Source organism: Eumetopias jubatus, unplaced genomic scaffold (assembly GCF_037043125.1).
Source record: "Eumetopias jubatus isolate StellerSeaLion01/CBP00866 unplaced genomic scaffold, mEumJub1_p1.0 scaffold_7, whole genome shotgun sequence".
NCBI classification, from domain to species: Eukaryota; Metazoa; Chordata; class Mammalia; order Carnivora; family Otariidae; genus Eumetopias; species Eumetopias jubatus.
This window is the reverse complement of record NW_028274813.1, coordinates 117191911-117209894: the sequence shown is the minus strand read 5'-3', so window position 1 is coordinate 117209894 and position 17984 is coordinate 117191911. Positions and strand designations below refer to the sequence as shown.

The following is a 17984-nucleotide window of genomic DNA, read 5'->3' as shown; positions in this document are numbered from 1 at the left end:
CCTCTGCTCCAGGGGGAGATGGAAGGGGCAGCCCCTCGCTGTGCTCACCAACCACCTACCGCTTGCCATACACGGGTCATGAGATGAGGGTACCTGGGTCAACAAGGCTCAGCCCTACCTGAGCAGCGGTACCGTCAGGGAACTCTGGGTCCTGTGGGCATTTTCCACCCCGACGGGGTGCACACCCGTCCTAGCTCTTGCCACAGGAGACTCTGCCAACATTGTGTCCCAACATACTTGGACTTGCCCACAGCGCTGTCCCCTAGGCAGATGATCTTAGCCTTATCATCAGCATCGTATTTCTCTTGGTTGAGCTCACAGGGTTTGGCTTTGTCGCTGGCCATTGGCTCCTGGCCGTTCAGCCCGGGGTAGGTATGTGCGTGTGGGGTCTTGTCACTGTCTGGGAAGATCAAGAAGAGGCTATTGTTATAGAGATGAGAAGTTTCCTCAACCAAATCTACTTTTTCCCCTTCCTGGACAGGAGAGAGAAGCTGGTGAGATAAAGGCCCAAGGACACACTTCCATCCCTCTCTATTCACTACCAACCTGGCTGCCACTTGCTGAACTGTGGGGTTGGAAACTTGTCCCCACCCAAATCTTCTTTGGGTGGTTTACTCTATGTCATCTCCTTACGGTAGCTATGTTCAGGGCCACACCTCCCATTCCCACCTGGAAAGACTATTTGACAAGTTGTATATAGGCAAGCTTTCTCTCCAGTAAAACAGGACAAAACAACAATCAATGTGAGACACAGTGTTCTGTAGGCCTAAGCTCTAATCGCTGAATGACAGACCACACAACCAAAGACATCTAATGTGCATTCCTGATCACCTACCTCATGCCTCCACCTTCCCCTTCACTTTTTACCCTGCTGCAATCAGTAGCTGCCTCTTTCTCTCTCAACGTGGGCATTCTCCAGACCCTCTTCTCTAGGGTTATTTCAATCTCTAGTAGTTTCAAGTATCTCCTAAATAGTGATGACGCCAAATCTGCACCTCCACCAACATTGCTTCCCTTGGCAGCAGACTCGGGCAATGTCCTACCAGATTTGGACTAGTAGATTCTGCCACACAGGGACAAATAACATATGAAAAACGAATACGTAATTCTTGCCCACCCCAAACATCAGTTGGTGCCCACACCTAGGTGTGACATCATGTCTAGCTGTTTCTTTTCTCCTCACTGCCAAATACAACTTTTCAAACTGTACTAAGAACGCACAACAGCACCAATTCTGAGCCAATGAGGCACACAGAAATGATGCCTTCAGGCTCGATTCCCCATGAGCCGACCTTGTGCTGGGCTCAGAGGAAAGGAGAGATGACAGAAGACAGAGTAGGCCCAGAGCAGACCGGGGTGGCACAGAAGAGCATGGCTTCTATAGGGGTGATAAGGGAGTAGTCTTGGCTGGAGCCCAGGTGTGTGGGGGAAACAAGGGGAATCACAGCAGCTGTGTGTGTTGGGGAAGGGGGAGCAAGTCATACGGACTAAGTAAATAGAGCTTTCTCCAGGAGTCTTGGCCGCAGATATGGGACTGCTCACCCTGGAGACTACTGAAGCAGTCCAGGGTGAGGCGGTAAGAGCTGAGGGATCCTGCATGTTCTGTGTGGGCCAAGAGTCTGCGAGTGGAAATGGAGACCGATGACAGATTGACTGAATGTACAGATGCGTTCTTGGAGGAGCTCCCCAAGATGAAGCAGAGTGGAAGGAAATGATGACTGACTATGGTCAGCCTGGAGACTGGCTGACTCTTAACTGACTCCACTGCCCATGTGCACAGTTTGGGACTCCCCACCTGGTGAGGTGAAGGGGACTCTGCAGTGCTGGCAGATCCCACATGTCCTTGTCTGCCTTCACAGCAGGGGTGTAGACCACACATCTGCTTGAGTCCTGTCTCCTAGGTGCTCCAGATCTACCTGGTCTCCAAGCTTCACCATTCATTCCAGGGGCTTTGCTGGTTTTTAGGCCATCTTCCTAAATTCACATTCTCTCTGCCCCACCCCGTATGCACACAGTGCAGATCTAGTTTAGTGTTTTACAGTTGCTTTGACCATCCTCAACAGTTGCAGTTTGGGGAGATTGCACAGTAAAGAACACCCCCTATTTCCCAGCCAAGTGCAGTGTTTCCCAGCAAATGGGGAGCAGGAGTGGCAGGAGGGTAAAGACTAGGTGGGGGCTTGGAGTGAGGCCCGAGGTGGCCTGCCTGCTTCCTGAGCACTGCCCAACCCAAAGTTCAGTGCTGGTTTCTTACAAGCCTCACTGAGGACCACAACAAAAAGTGAGAATCCGGGAGGCTAGCAGGATTTCAAATACCACAGCATTGGCCTCTATGGCCACAGCATCTGGAAAACAAGCAGGGCTGCGGGGCAGAAGCAGCAGGCTTTCTCTTTGTTCTTTGTCATGCAGCAGGTTCATGCCTCTTGATTCCATTTCCTCTTTGTGTCTTTGTTTTTGGCCCCCCAAGCCTCTGTTAGGGGTGGGTTCTAATGACATAGCTCTCTCACCGCCTTCACTCCTGCACGTACCCGCTTCCTGAGTTGGATGCTACTGCAAGATGTTCTCCCGTAATGACCTCTGACCTGGCCAGCTCATGATCTGATTGTCCAGCCTGGGTCCACTTTAATAGACATCTCACTTTACAAGTGCTGAGTACCAACAGGGTCAGACCCTGCTCCAGGTGATCAGTAAAAGCCCCTGTGTGCCCACTTATAACCATGTCATTTGGAGACCCTGCCAGTCCTCCATACATTTTCTTCCCGTTTTCTGTACCCCTGGTCAGCAATGAGAGGAGCCCATACTCCCTCTGTAGCTTCTCTTTCTGCAGCTCAAGAAACCGTCTTCCCCTTGGGGGGGGGGGGGCGGTTCAGGCTATTTTGGGCCTTGCCTTTCTTTTGTGTGTATAGGTTTTTTTTTTTTTTAAAGATTTTATATATTTGAGAGAGAGAAAGCACAAACAGGGGGAGAGGCAGAGGGAGAAGCAGGCTCCCCGCTGAGCAGGGAGCCTGATGCAGGGCTTGATCCCAGGACCCTGGGATCGTGACCTGAACCGAAGGCAGATACTTACCGACTGATCCACCCAGGTGCCCCTCGGGCCTTGCCTTCCTTAAAGATTTCTTTGGACCCTGATGCTCCCTCTGCTTAATAACAAAACATGGCCTTTCCTTATCCACTTGTTGAGAGGTTAGCTCCAGATATGGTGTGCCCCCTGACTCAATCACTTAAGCTCCTGGCCTCCCTTTTGGGGGGGCGGCGGGGGGAGTGGTGGAAGGGTAACAAGGCTTACTTCACAATGTTTTCCGAGTGACTAGCCCAAGATCTGACACATGGTAGGTCTTCAGTGGGTCTTAGTTTTATCTTCCCATCTGCCACTAGTTTGACCTGATGAGGAAAATGAATAAAGACAAATCTTTGTTCAAAAACAGAGTGGTTAGCTCCAGATGCATTGCCTTTTCTGGGTGATGGCTTTTAGGGTGTCATTCTCTCAGTGATCGCTGTCCACCGTTGTTCACAGAGGGCAAAGATGCACACCCTCTTAGGGTCACGTGGTGTACGCACAGGCTGGAGCTGACAGGGGAGGTTAGGGAGCGGGACATACACAGCCTGACCCCTGTCCCGTGCCTTACTAACCCCAAGGGCCAGGAGGAGATGGGCTGGATGCCTGGGGACGGGGCCTCCAGAGAGGGACATGCTTCTGGGACAGGAGGGTAGGGACCATCACTCTTCCACGGCCCGCTCTGATGAGACAAGTCTCTTGAGCTCTGCCTTCCTCCTCCACTTCAGGAGCACATGGTCTCTCAAGGCAGTATCGAAGCACAGCCCTCTGGACCTCTGGCGGCAGTGATTTCACTGGGAGATTTTCCTACTTCCGTTTAAGAAAGTGGTGTATTTTCTTTATAATGTGGATGTTCTTTTCAATTATAAACAGAATCTACCATCCTTCTACAAGGGAAGCTACAGTTTAAATCTTAGAAATATAAAATCATGGCTAGAATGTATTCAATTTATAGACACATAAGGATTGGCCCTTAATATGTGGGGGAAAGTGCAGCTGTAGTCTAAGGAGAGTGGTCAGGGCAGGCCTGTTTGCGAAGGTGTCATTTGAGCGAAGGTTTGAGGAAGGCAAGGGAACAAGCCATGCATGGGGAGGAGCATTTCAGCTAGAGGGACTGGCCAGTGGCTGGAGCAGAGGGAGCAGCGGGAAGGCAGTGGGTGAGGAGAGAGCAAATGGAAGCGGGCCTTGGGATCTGAGGAGGCTTGGAACTGAAAGAAACGCAAAAACATGGGATGGTTTGAGCCGAGGAGTGACCAAGTCTGAATAAGGTTCTAACTGGATGACTGACTGGGCTCAGAATAGGTCTTCCTCTCAATCACCAATAGATCAAGCAGGGAAAAAAGTAGTAAGGAAACATTTTGACAGCACATTTATGAAGGTTGATGATTCATAGAGATTATATTTAAGACTTTCTAGAACGATGACTAATTATGAAGAGGCCCTTTTCACTTACTGGTGCTTACTGATGCTTATTGGTCATTGGAAATCCTCCTTTGTGAAATGCCTGTTTAAGCCAGTTGCCCCTTTTTATTGGATTGTTTGTCTTTTTATTATTGACTTGTAGGAATATCTTCAGACATTCCGAACCTTCTTCTAGTCTCTGGCTTTTCACTCTATTACTGGTGTATTTTGATGAACAGAAACACTTAATTTTAATAAGTTGTTAAAAAATTAAAAGTTTTGAGATGTAATTGGTATTTTAGATTGTCATGGTGTACAACGTGATGATTTAACAAACATATGTATTGCAAAATAATTGCCACAAAAGGTTTGTTAACACATCCATCACTTCACATTTTTATCTTTTTTTGGTGTGTAGTAAAAACGCTGAAGATTTACTCTCTTAGCAGCTTTCAAGTATATGATGCAGTACTGTTAGTTGTAGTCACCATGCTGTACGCTAGATCCTCAGAACTTACCCACCTTATAACTACAAGTGTACCCTTTGACCAACACCTCCCATTTCTCTGTGCCATGGAATATTACTCAACCATTTAAAAAGAAGGGAATCTTGCCATTTGAGACAATATGGATGGGTTTGCGGGCAGGGGTCCGTTGAAAGTGGCATTTCGCTGGGATGGGCATGCAGAGTTTTCCTACTCGGAAAGCTTTGCCCCGAGTTCCCAATGGTGTGGTTTCCTTCTGGGAGACAGGCTGCATCCTCTGGTATTGCTCAGGTGCCCTCGATCCCTGTGGCTTTAGCGCCAGGCCTCTGGGGCCAGAGCCCTCAGAAGCCAGCAAGGGATAGGGTGAGGGCTTAGGGGCACGGCAGGCCCGACGTGCCAGCACTGTGGCCTGCTTCCCGGGGGTTTGTCTTGAGGGCGTGGGTCAGGTTGAGTGTCAGGCTCAGGGTTGGCCGCCAGAGGGCGCAAAATTTGTGCGTTCCTTGGGCTGGGCATTCAGAGTTCTCCTGCTCTGAATGCTTTCCCGAGTTCCCAATGGCGCGTTTTCCTTCCGGGTGGCAGCCGGAGTCCCTCGATATTGCTCGGGTGTCCCGAACCTTTGGGGCTTTGGAGCCAGGTTCTGGGGACTGACCCCTCAGCAGCCAACCTAGGGTGAGGGTTAGGACATAGGGGCACGGAACGCCTGATGTGCCAGCGCTGCCTCGAGGTTCCCGGGGGTGAGGGTCAAGGGTGTGGGTCAGCGTGAGTGTCTTTAGTCAGCGTGAGTGTCTGCTCCTCTTTTCGGCCAGGGGGCCGCCGATAGTGTGGGTTCGCTCGGGTGGGCATGCAGCACTCTCCTGCTGTGAATCCTTTCTGGGGTTCCAACCGGTGGGGTTCCTTCTGGGTGGCAAGCTGAGTCCTCTGGTATTGCTCAGGTGTCCCCTGTCCGTGGGGCTCTGGAGCGAGACCTGCGGGAACAAGGCACTCAGGAGCCCACCTAGGGTTGGGGTTAGGGCCTAGGGGCACGGCAGGCAGAGCTCTCCTGCTCTCAGCGCTTTCAGAAGTGCCAAAAGGCGCATTTTGCTTTGTGGTGTCAGTCTGTGTCCTCTTGTATTGCTCAGATGGCCCAAATCCCTGGGGCATGGAGCCAGGGACCTAGGGGGGACCTCTCAGAAGCCACGTGAGGGTTAGGGTTAGGGTTAGGGCCCAGGTGCACAGCACTCCTGGTCTGCGGCAACTGTGGCGAGCTTGGGCTGGGCAATGTGTCTTGAGCGCGGGATCAGGTTGGGTGTCAGGCTCAGGGTTTGCCGCCAGGTGGTGCAGAAATTGCAGTTTCCCCAGGATGGGCATTCAGAGTTCTGCTCTGAGCGCTTTCTGGAGTTCACAGTGGTGCGGTTTCCTTCTGGGTGGCAGCCCGAGTCCCTTGATACTGCTCGGGTGTCCCGAATACCTGGTGCTTTGGAGCAAGGCTCTGGGGAGAGACGCTCAGAAGCCAACCTGGGGTTAGGCTTAGGGCTTAGGGGCATGACAGGCCTGATGTGCTGGTGCTGTGAATGGCCTCAGTGGTCTGAGTTGAGGCCATGGGTTGGGGGGAGTGTCAGGCTCAAGGACTGCGGCCTGGGCACGTTGAAGTCGGGGTCCCAGATGTGTACTATTTCATGCAGATGAGTGTGCTCCTGGATGCCTGGGCCTGTTCTGGGTGCTGGAGGTGTGGTCATCAAGAGACAAGTTGCGTCCGGTCCAGATGCAGTACATGTCCCAGTGTGAGAGCACGGCAGCCAATCAGAGGGCAACAGCACCCGAGGGCGAGTGTTGTCTCTTAAATGAGGTGGTCAGAGAAGGCTTCTCTCAAAGGTGGCCGTTGGCAAACAACAAAGACAAAAATAAGTACCCAAAATGCCATCAATTGCTAAGCACGGGCCATGCTCTGAAGTCTTCTTCCTAAAACCATCACCCCAGGACCATGAGACAACATGAGACAAGAGTGCAATCAGGAGACGGTGTACAAAACCTCAGCCCGCCTCCTACGCGCCGTCGAGACCTTCAGAGTAAGGGAGCCCAGGGAGACACCACCCGTCGTGGGGGACTCCAGACGGTGTCCTGCAACGGCAAGCACGAGGGGATCTAGACAGAGCTCAGACAGGCTCGTCAGCTGTGACAGTGAGGATGGCAGCCACGGGGGACTCTCCTCCCAGCTCTTCCTCAAGTCTGAATCCACGCTAAGATGTAAAGGGTACCCTAAAGATGCTGTGCAAGAAAACAGCCATTTCCACTGCTCTTCCCCAGGGTGAACGCAGGCCACCTGTGTCATTCCCAGCCCCTGAAGCCCAGGAGACCCCTGGGGCCAGTCGCTGCCCGGGCCACCTACACTGCACAGGACTGCAGAGGTCTCTGGAAAGTTCTTCCCCACACTGGAGGACGGGGTAAATTCCTGAGATGTCAAGTCATGGTTTCCACCCCCACCGCTTCTGCATTTTCCACCGTGGGACAGTGAAAACACAGGTGCTGGAAACATCAGAGGTGACAGAGAGGGCCCGCCCAGGCCTCCCGCGGAGTCCCCAGCAAGCCAGACGCGGTCCTGCTGTTCTGCTCCCAAGCCCACGTGCTGGCCTCCCCCCCGCCTCCCCTCCTCATCACCTGCGCCCTCATCCACTCCCGGGGCAGGGTGGCCTCACCGAGGGAGCATGGCACCTCTCGCTCCATGCAGATGCAGACATGCTGTGGGAACCCCTCCACCCCAGAGGCTAAAGTGAGCACCAGGATGAACACCCATCTGTCATCGTGGAGGTGGTCCCACTCCTTCCACACACACACCGTCTGTGACTGACAGGCGAGGCCACACATCCTGAATCTAGGTGCTGCTGAGAAGGTGTCTGTGGATGTGGCGAAGGCCCAGCACCAGCTGACTTTATGTGAGGCTTCCCTGAGGAGGAAGACGTGCGGCCTGTGGTCAACAGCCTTGGCCTGTGCCCTTCCTGATGGCGGGCCCTGTGGAATCCACACTCACCTAGCCTCCTGCTGCTGGACCACGGCCACAGAGGCCCTGGCACGCACTTCCTGCTCCTCTCCAGCCCTGTCTGCACCTGGACATTTGGGGTCAGAGCAGGCCCAGCAAGCCTCTTCTCCCCTGCATGGAGTGTGCTGGCATCCCGCAACTGGCACGCGACACTCTCTCCGAAACCACCAGGTACACAGAAAACCCACGAATGTGGTGGAGCTCCATGAGAAGAGGGACTGTGGGGGCCCGGCACTGTGCCTGGCACGGGGAGTTCTCCATCAGCAGAATCAATGGCTGAAGGCGCTCTGTGTCAGGCCTAACAGCCCCGGGTCCCCTCAGTGCCCAGCCCCAGCCCCCCAGGGGCAAACCGCAGGGTGGGGGCACCGACGGCCTGGCCTGACGCCTCCCTCATCAGGGTCTTGGGCTCGCTGGTACTGCCCACCCTTCTCGGCCCCTTTACGGGCTTCCCAGTCCTGCCTTGAGAAGGGCCAAAGAAAAATCTGGAAATTCCAAAAAATTACTTGTTTACATTAACACTTCCAAAATTTTGGTGCTTATGGGACAGATCTATTTTCAGGTAAATTTCTTTTGAAACGTGAAACCATGTAGAGTAACATCAAAATATTCATGTGTTAGGGAACGAGGTTACATATTAGCACTGAAATCAATCACTTCAGAACAAAAAGAAGCAAACATATCTCTTATTGTAACAGACATCCAGCAATCAAAGTCAATAAGGAAAGCCTACTAGCCTGTTAGAAAAATCACAGTAACACAGACATAAAATCACCTATGGGAAAATAAGGTATTTTATGACTTTGGGATTTCTTAAGATGGGTGCAGAAACAAACTCAAGGGGAATTTACCCAATTAAGGATTTCTGTAACGGACAATGACAGTCTGGCAGAGGTGGTAGCTTCTAAAGCCAACAGGGATGCATACCTACAACATGGACTAAACAAACAGCACAGCAGAATAAAAAAACAAAAACCACAGAATAGGCAATCCACAGAGAAACATGTGAAGCCCAAAAGCAAATAAGGAGCGTCAGATGCTCCATGTCACAATCAATCAGACATGAAAATAAAGACACCAAAAAGATGCCACTGGATACCATCAGGACGGCAAATCTGAGAAGTCAGATGACCCCAGGCTGCTGTGGGCAAGGCTGGGGCTGGGACCTGGGACCCTTGCAACCCCTGGGGCCATGCCCAGCTCCGTGCTCCCCAGAGACACTTGGGAGGACAGCACGCCTCACCAACAGTGGAGGCCTGCAAACCCATAAAAACTATGCTGCAGTTTTCAGAGATTCTGATTCCTAAACATGTCCCTGGAAGGCAGGCTGGGATGACTCAGACTGATGCCAAGGTCAGGGGTGGAGGGACTGGACACCCACCAGGGTGGGCAGCTAGGTGCCCTGAGTCACACAGGGGAAAGGGGGAATCGCCTACCTTGGAGCCTTCCTCTGTTCTGAAAGTGCCACCGAGCCTTGCTGAGCTCAGGGGAAACCCACACAGCCCTCCCGTGTGTGATACACCCGCGCTCCGGGACTCACACAGTCTGAGGTGGCAGGTACTGAGGAAAACGGTCTGAAGTGTTCTCATTTACAAACAAACGGACAGTCTGCACTGGTGCACAGAACCAGCAGATGCTCTCAGTGACACAGCACGTTAATGGTGTACCACAGGCCGCACCCCTGGAGACCGACACGCACTCACCCGCCTGCCAGACATAGCAGCCCTTCTCTGCTGGGGAAGACGTGCTGGCACTTCCCGGGCGTCAGGCCACCTTCTAACAACTCCATCTTCTTGCTGAACTGCACCTCCAAAATGGGGACAGCCTCGGGCATCTTGGCGGATATCAGGCGATAAGCTATGTCTGGCTTCCCGATGAACCGTTGGCGGATGCTAATTTCCTAAGGTGTGTGAACATTAATGTCGTCTATATCTTCTCTTTCAAATCTGTGCATGAGCAAAGAACTCGAGTCATGGATTTCCAACCCGGACACAAGGATGGTGAGACATCCTGCTTTAACATGAGATGCTGTTCCCTGGGAGATAAGAGCAGGAATTCGGACCACTACCCCTTCTTTTCCAAGAGCTTTGGGACTAGCCGTTGAGGTGCCCCCCTTGGGCTTTGTTTCTGCTGGCATCTTCCAGAGCTTGGAGCTAAAGGGCCACCAAGAAGGGGACTCCAGCTCCGTCAGCAACCTAAAAGACCAAACAAAACACAGAAACACAGTCAACTGAGTTTTAATGTTTTCCTGAGGACTGTGAACCATTTTGTAGTGTTCTTTTCCACAAGCACTCCGTGAAGCGGAAGAGCAGGAATTACTGTCCGTGTGTTTTAGAAAAGAAAACTGAGGCTAAGAGCAGGATCTCGTAGGCCTACAGACACAAAGCCCATCAGTAGTAAACACAAAACATGAACACACGTCTTCTGACTAGAACGATGCCCTTTTCACATTGGACCCTGGGTAATTCTGACTCAAAACAAATCCTGACCTCAATCTGGAACTTTCTGCAGTAATCTCTCCTTTCCAATGTGGTAACAAGCATGTGTGGCTACTGGGCATCCAGAGTGTGGCTGATATAACGAGGGACTGAATTTTCAACTTAAGTACATGTGGCTAGTGGCTACCACAGTGGATGGCACCACTGTAACGTACCCACGAATACAAAGAGATCCACCTTGTAGCAAAAGTAAAAAAGGAAGCAGGAAAAGAAAAGCAAAGGAACAAAGATCAAATGGTATCAACAGAAAATAAATATCAAGATGGTGAAGTTAGACTCAACCATATTAGTAATTATACTAAATGTAAATAGACTAAATCCTCTAATTTAAAGGCTGTCAGCCTGGATTAAAGAAAAAACCACCAAGACACAGCTATGTCTTGTTTATAAGAGACACCGAAATATAAGGACACAGAAACATCAAAAGCAAAGGGACTGGAAAAAAGACATATTGTGCCAAAAGTAAACTTTAAGACAGGGAGTGTTACCAGGGATAAAGACAGACAATACACAATAATAAGAGAGTCAATTTGACAAAAAGACTTAATACTAAACATGTATATCTAACACAATTTCAAAATTCATTAAGCAAAAATTAACAAAACTAAAGGAGAAACAGACAATCACAGTTGTAGATTTCAACAAATTTCTCTCCATAATTAACACAGCAAGAAGACAAAAATGATTAGTAAGAATATAAACACTATTTAATCCACTCAGCCTGACTGATATTTATGGAAACATTATCCAACCGCTGCATGCACACTATTTTAAAGAATATTCAGAACTCTAAGAGTGTAACATGTCTCAATAAATTTCAAGTATACCATCTGTCCCCAAAGAAATGAAATCTGAAATTAATGACAAAAGACTAATAGAAAGTCCTCAAATATTTGGAGATTAAGCACAATTCTAAATAAAGGGAACTGGAAAATATCTGAAGTGAATGAAACAAAACAATATGCAGGAAATGGCAGGATGCAAATAGAGCAGTCATGAGGAAAATTTATAGTTCTCAATGCATGTATTTGAAAACTTCTCAGAAAGGTTTATAATCAGTGATCTAAGCTTCTGTCGCAAAAAGTTATAAATTAAACCCAGAGTAGAAGAATGGAAAAGCAGAAATCAATGAAACTGAAAACAGAAAAAAAGAAAATATTAACAAAGGCAAAAGTTGGTTCTTTGAAGTTATTTTTAAAAATTAAACCCTTACAAGAAATGAACAAGAATAAAACAAAGAGGGGTACCTGGGTGGTTCAGTCGGTTAAGCGTCTGCCTTTGGCTCAGGTCATGATCCCACGGTCCTGGGATCCCCCGCATCAGGCTCCCTGCTCAGTGGGGAGGCTGCTTCTCCCTCTCCCTCCGCTGCTCCCCCTGCTTGTGCTCTCTTGCTCTCTGTCAAATAAATAAATAAAATCTTAAAAAAAAAAAAAGAAAGCAAAGAAAATGCACATTACCAATATCAGGAATAAAAAGGGAGGCATCACCATAGATCCTTTTAGCCCTGGAAAGCCTTCTAGGGGATATCATACCCAACTTTACACCAATAAATGGGACAACTTATATGAAATAGACAAAATACTCAAAACACCCAACCTTCCAAAACTGAAGCAAGAAGTAGTTTAAGAATATGAACACCCGGGCGCCTGGGTGGCTCAGTTGGTTGAACGACTGCCTTCGGCTCAGGTCATGATCCTGGAGTCCCGGGATCGAGTCCCACATCGGGCTCCCTGCTCAGCGGGGAGTCTGCTTCTCCCTCTGACCCTCTGCCCTCTCGTGCTATCTCTCATTCTCTCTCTGAAATAAATAAATAAAATTAAAAAAAAAAAGAATATGAACACCCATAACAAAGTGGCAGCAAGAGAAATTTAGAAAAAAAATCCCATTTACGAATGTACCAAAAATAATAAAATACCTTAGGGATAAATTTAACCAAGGAAATGAAAGACTTCTACTCTGAAAACTATCAGACCTTGATTAAAAACAAACAAACAAACAAACTAAAGATGACACAAGCAAATGGAAATACATACTATGCTCATGGACTGGAATAATTAATACTGTGAAAATGTCCATAATTCCCAAAGCAATCAACAGATTTAACGCAATCCCTATCAAAATACCAAGAGCATTTTCCACAGAAGTAGAATAATACTAAAATTTGTCTGTAACCACAAAAGACCTCAACTAGCCAAAGTGATCTTGAGAAAGAAGAACAAAGCTGGAGGTATCAGAATCCCAGATTTCAGGATATACTACCAAGTTGTAGTAATCATAACAGTACACAGTACTGACACAAAAGCAGACACACCGATCAAAGGAATACAACAGAGAGCCCAGAAATACACCCACACTTACACTGTCAATTAATCTATGACGAAGGAGGCAAGAATATACAACAGGGAAAGGACAATCTCTTCAACAAATGGTGGTGTGAAAACTAGACAGCCACATGCAAAAGAATGAAACAGGACTCTTTCTTACACCATACACAAAAATTAGCTCAAAATGGATTAATGGATTAAATGTGAGACTTGAATCCATAAAACTCCTAAAAGAAAACATATACAGTAAAATCGCCTTGACATCCACCTTGGTAACATATTTATGGATATGTCTCTTTAGGCAATGGAAAGAAAGTGAAAACAAACTGTTGGGACCACATCAAAATAAAAAGTTTCTGTACAGCAAAGGAAATCACTGACAAAACAAAAAGGCAATCGACTGAATGGGAAAAGTTATTTGCAAATGATACATCTGATAAGAGATTAATATCCAAAATATATAAAGAACTTACACAATTCATCACCAAAACAAACAAACAATCCGATTAAAAAATGGGCAGAGGATCTGAATAGGCCTTTTCCCAAAGAAGACATCCATGTGGCCAAAAGACACATGAAAAGATCTCAACATCACTCATCATCAGGGAAATACAAATGAAAACCACATTGAGATAACACCTCACACCGGTCTGAATGGCTAAAATTAACAACACAGGAGACAACAGGTGTTGGAGAGGATGCAGAGAAAGGTGAACCCTCTTGCACTGTTGATGGGAATGCAAACTGGTGCAGCCACTCTGGAAAACAGTAAGGAGGTTCCTCAAAAATTAAAAACAGATGACCCAATAATTCCAATACTGGGTATTTACCCAAAGAAAATAAAAACACTAGTGATAAAGATATCCACACCCCTATCTCTACTGCAGCATTATTTACAATATCCAAAATACGGAGGTAACCCAAGGGTCTCCCTATATTGATAATGAAAATGTCACACACACACACACAGTGGAATATTAGCCACAAAAAAGAATGAAGTCTTGCCTTTTGCAAGCATGTGGATGGAACTAGAGGGTATTAATGCTAAGTGAAATAAGGCAAAGAAAGACAAACACTACATGACTTCATTTATATGTAGAACCTAAAAAACTAAGCAAACGAACAAACAAAAAGCAGAAACAGACCCATAAATACAGAGAACTGATGGCTGTGAGAGGGGAGAGGGTTGGGGGAGGGGCAAAATGGATGAAGGGGAGTGGGTGATACAGGCTTCCAGTATGGAACAAATAAATCATGGAGAGAAAAGGTACAGCATAGGGAACATGGTCAACGGTATTGTAATACCAACACAGATGGAAGCTACACTTGTGGTGAGTATAACATTAACTTGTGAAATCACTATGTTGTACATCTGAAATTAACAGAGCATTGTGTATCAACTATACTTCAACTAAAAAAAGGGGCATGGATGTCCACCCTCAGTTGGCTATACTGTGGTGTGCTTTCCCCAACTGGAGCAGTGTCAGAAAAAGTACGTGAGGAGCCTCGACATCCACCCTTACCTGGTTGCAGTAGGTGTCCTTCCCCTAAGTGGGATGGTGGTAGGGAAGGCCACATTAAGAGCCATTAGTAACAAGGGAAACCTTACTGGCTCAGTGGAGGGGGATGGTAACAAGACCCCCCCAATTCTCCCAGCTAGGGCACAGTTATGGGGAAGCTTGAAATCCCACTCCCAGCCAGCAGCAGCAGGTGTCTGTTCCTACCCCAAGGCACAAACAAGGGCCACGTGGGGAATTGGGGCTCTCATCCTCACACAGCAGTAAGAGGAATCAGCTTCCCTTCTCCTTCCCTTCTTTCCCTCTTTCCTTTAAGAGAGAAAAAGAGAGAGTGGGGGAGGGAGAGAGAGAATCTCAAGCAGTCTCATCGCTCAGCATGGAGCCCAATATGGGGCTTCATCGCACCACCCTGAGATCACGGCCTGAGCCGAGATCAAGAGTCAGATGCTTAACCCACTGAGCCACCCAGGCGCCCCAAGAGGAAACAGCTTCTTACTCCTGGGGCACCATGTCAGGGAAAGCTCTGCTAAAACAGAAAAACAAGATTCAGAGTCTTACTACCCAAAATGTCCAGGATACAATGAAGAATCGCCATGCTAAGAACCAGGAAAATCTCTTCTTAAATAAAAAATAGAAGCAAATGCCAAAACCAGGATGAAACTGATGGGAATTACTGGACAAGAATTCTAAAGCACCATCATAAAAGTATTTCCACAAGCAATTATGGACATGCTGGAAATAAATAAAAAAACACAAAGTCTTAGCAGAGAAACAGAAGACACAATAAAGTATCCGGAAATTTTTGAACTTAGAAATACAATAACCGATTAAAAAAATGGGTAGACGTAGACTGCAGCCTGAGATGACAGATAAAGGAATCTGTGAAATTAAAGATCAAAGAACAGAAATTACCCAATCTGAACAACAGAGAGAAAATACTAAAAACAACAATGACAACAAATCCAAGGGTCCAAAACAAAAGACTGAACACTCATCACCACCACTCCAGCAGGAGAAGAGAAAGAGTGTCGGGCTGGAAAAGTACTCAAACAAATAATGGCTGAACATTTCCCAAGTTAGGCAAAAAGACATAAATAAGATAGAGTTAAAAAAAAAAAAAAAACCTAATCAGACCCCACAGCATAAAACCAAAGAAATTACCGTGAAGTTATGTTAAACAAAGAAAAGATCTTGACAGCGGCACTAGAGACCTCATCTATAGGAGAAAACCAATTTGAATGGCAGCGCACTTCTCGTCAGAAACCATGGAGCCAGAAAGAAGTGGCACAATGTTTTCAGTGCTCAAAGAAAAGAACTGTCAGTTCAAAATTCCACAATGAGTGAAACTTTTCTTCAGGAATAAAGAGGAAATTGAGTTATTCTCGGAGGAAGAAAACCCACAAAGAAATTGCTGCCCTAAAAGAATGTCTTGAAGAAGTCAATGAATCAGAAAGGAACTGATAAGGGCAGGAATCCTAGAACATGAAGAAGGAGGGTAGAGAAACAGAAAGAGTACAAATATAGGGAAATAAAATGCACTTGCTTTTTTCTTTTGAGCTGGCTAAAATATGTATGGCACTTGAAGTAAAAATTACAAAATTGATGTGGTTCTCAAATAGGTAAACGAAGTTAAGATAATTAACTTACAGAGGATTATATGAATCTGGTAGGGTAAACAGACATAAAGACAGTGGTTAGGTTTCTACACACCACTCAATTGGGTAAAATGTCAACACCAGGGGTGCCTGGGTGGCTCAGTCATTAAGCGGCTGCCTTTGGCTCAGGTCATGATTCTAGGGTCCTGGGATCGAGCCCCGTATTGGGCTCCCTGCTCTGCGGGAAGCCTGCTTTTCCCTCTCCCACTCCCCTGCTTGTGTTCCCTCTCTCGCTGTGTCTCTCTGTCAAACAAATAAATAAAATCTTTAAAAAAAAAAAGTCAACACCAGCACACTGTGACCAATTATGTATATACAACGTAATACCTAGAGTGTCCAATGAAGAATATATGTAAGGACATACATTCACAACAGTGTAGGTAAGTCACAATGGAATTCTGAAATAATATTCAGGTAACCTACAGGAGGCGGGGGGGCAGGGAAGAAATGAGCAACAGAGGTAACAAGTAACACAAAAAATAAAACAGCAGATTCAAGTGTTTTTACACCACACTAATAATTACATTGCTAGGATGGCAAAACTGCTCCAGGTTCAGTCCAATTTCTATCAAAATCCCAGCTGGCTCTTGTGCAGAAACCGGCCAGTTAATCCTGAAATTCATATAGAAATGCAAGGGACCCAGAAGAGCCAACGATCTTGAAAAAGAAGAATAAAGTTGGCTGACTCCCACTACCTGAGTGCAAAGCTTACTACAAAGCTATGGAAATGAAGATGGTGTGGTACTGCCATAGGGTCCACACATGGATCAATGATAGAACTCAGTCTAGAAACAAGCCTTTACGTGTAGGGTCAGCCGGTCTCCAACAAGGACAACAAGACAATTCAACGGGGAAACAGTGAATTGAAATATTGCTGAGACCACTGGATATCCACATAAAAAGAAAAGAAGTTGGGCCCATTTCTCATGCCATGAACTGCAAGTGGATCACAGACCTAAACAGAAAGGCTAAAAAAGAGTTAACCTCTGTGACTCTGGATTTGGCAATGAATCAGATATGACACCAAAGGCAAATGATGAAAGAAAAACAGATACACTTTAAATCTTTTAGGCCTGCACCCAGCCAGGTCTGGGCCACAGGCACGAGAGATGCAGTCAGGCCCTGGGATGCTGGTATCCCGAGGAGGAGTCGAGGGTGTGGCCACGAAGAGGGCCCGGGTGCATGCTTCTGTAGAACAAAAGAGCACTGGCTGAGCTTGTAACAGGGAAAGCCATTTCCCTACTAGGGGATAAGTCTGGCACAGGCTATGTGTCCCAGGCCTAAAACCCATTCTTATGAGGCTGAGAGTGCGTCAAAAGACTTTATGCACAAGACTGCCTTTCCAACACAATGAATTTTCAGGTGCATGGCTTGAAGTTCAGCCCACTGGGAGGATTTCTGAGTCATGCCTGCATATTGCACAAAACCATCTGTAAACCAGGCTCCACAATTTTCCTCCTCAGTCAACTGACTGTAGGGTGTTCCCCAGGTAGGGAATGTGCCCTCAGTGCAGGCTGGGAGAGAAAAGGCGGTATGGCAGGAGTGGGGGCCATATGACCTAGCCTATGCTTTCAGGGCCTGCTGGAGCCTGATCTCCTGTAGCAGGGCTCTGTTCTGAAATCCTACTCTGTGACTCCCTATAAAGGTCCCGCAAGGGCTCCAAAGAGCACCGTTGTCTACCACAGATACTTGGAGCGCCACTGGATCTGCTGGATCATGTGGCCCAGGTGGCACCTGGACCTGCTACAGAGCCTTCTTATTCTGGACCCCACTCAAAACTAGCAACTTTTTAAGTCACTTGGTAACTGGCCAGAGTAGCACACCCAAGTGAAGAGTATGTCGCTTCCAAAATGCTAAGGGGCTCACTAGGCGCCATGTCTCCTTTTAGTTTTTTCTTTTTTAAATTTTATTTATTTATTTATTTGAGACAGAGAAAGAGAGAGAGAGAGAGAGAACATGCACAAGCATGTGTGTGAGTGGGGGGCAAGAGCAGAGGGGGGAGGGAGAGGGAAAGAATCTCAAGCTGACTTCCAACTGGGTAT

The 17984-nt window shown here is 47.4% G+C and overlaps 1 protein-coding gene across 1 annotated transcript in view; it reads right to left on the bottom strand.

Moving 5' to 3' along the window:
* Positions 1-4723: 4723 nt before the first annotated feature.
* Positions 4724-17984, bottom strand: part of LOC148163982 (synaptosomal-associated protein 47-like) — a 23314-nt gene continuing 10053 nt past the window's right edge. The window contains 2 exon segments of the mRNA XM_088024914.1: positions 4724-9709; positions 9711-10143. Of these exon segments, the coding sequence (XP_087881040.1) occupies positions 9485-9709; positions 9711-10143 (658 nt within the window). The 3' untranslated portion in view covers positions 4724-9484.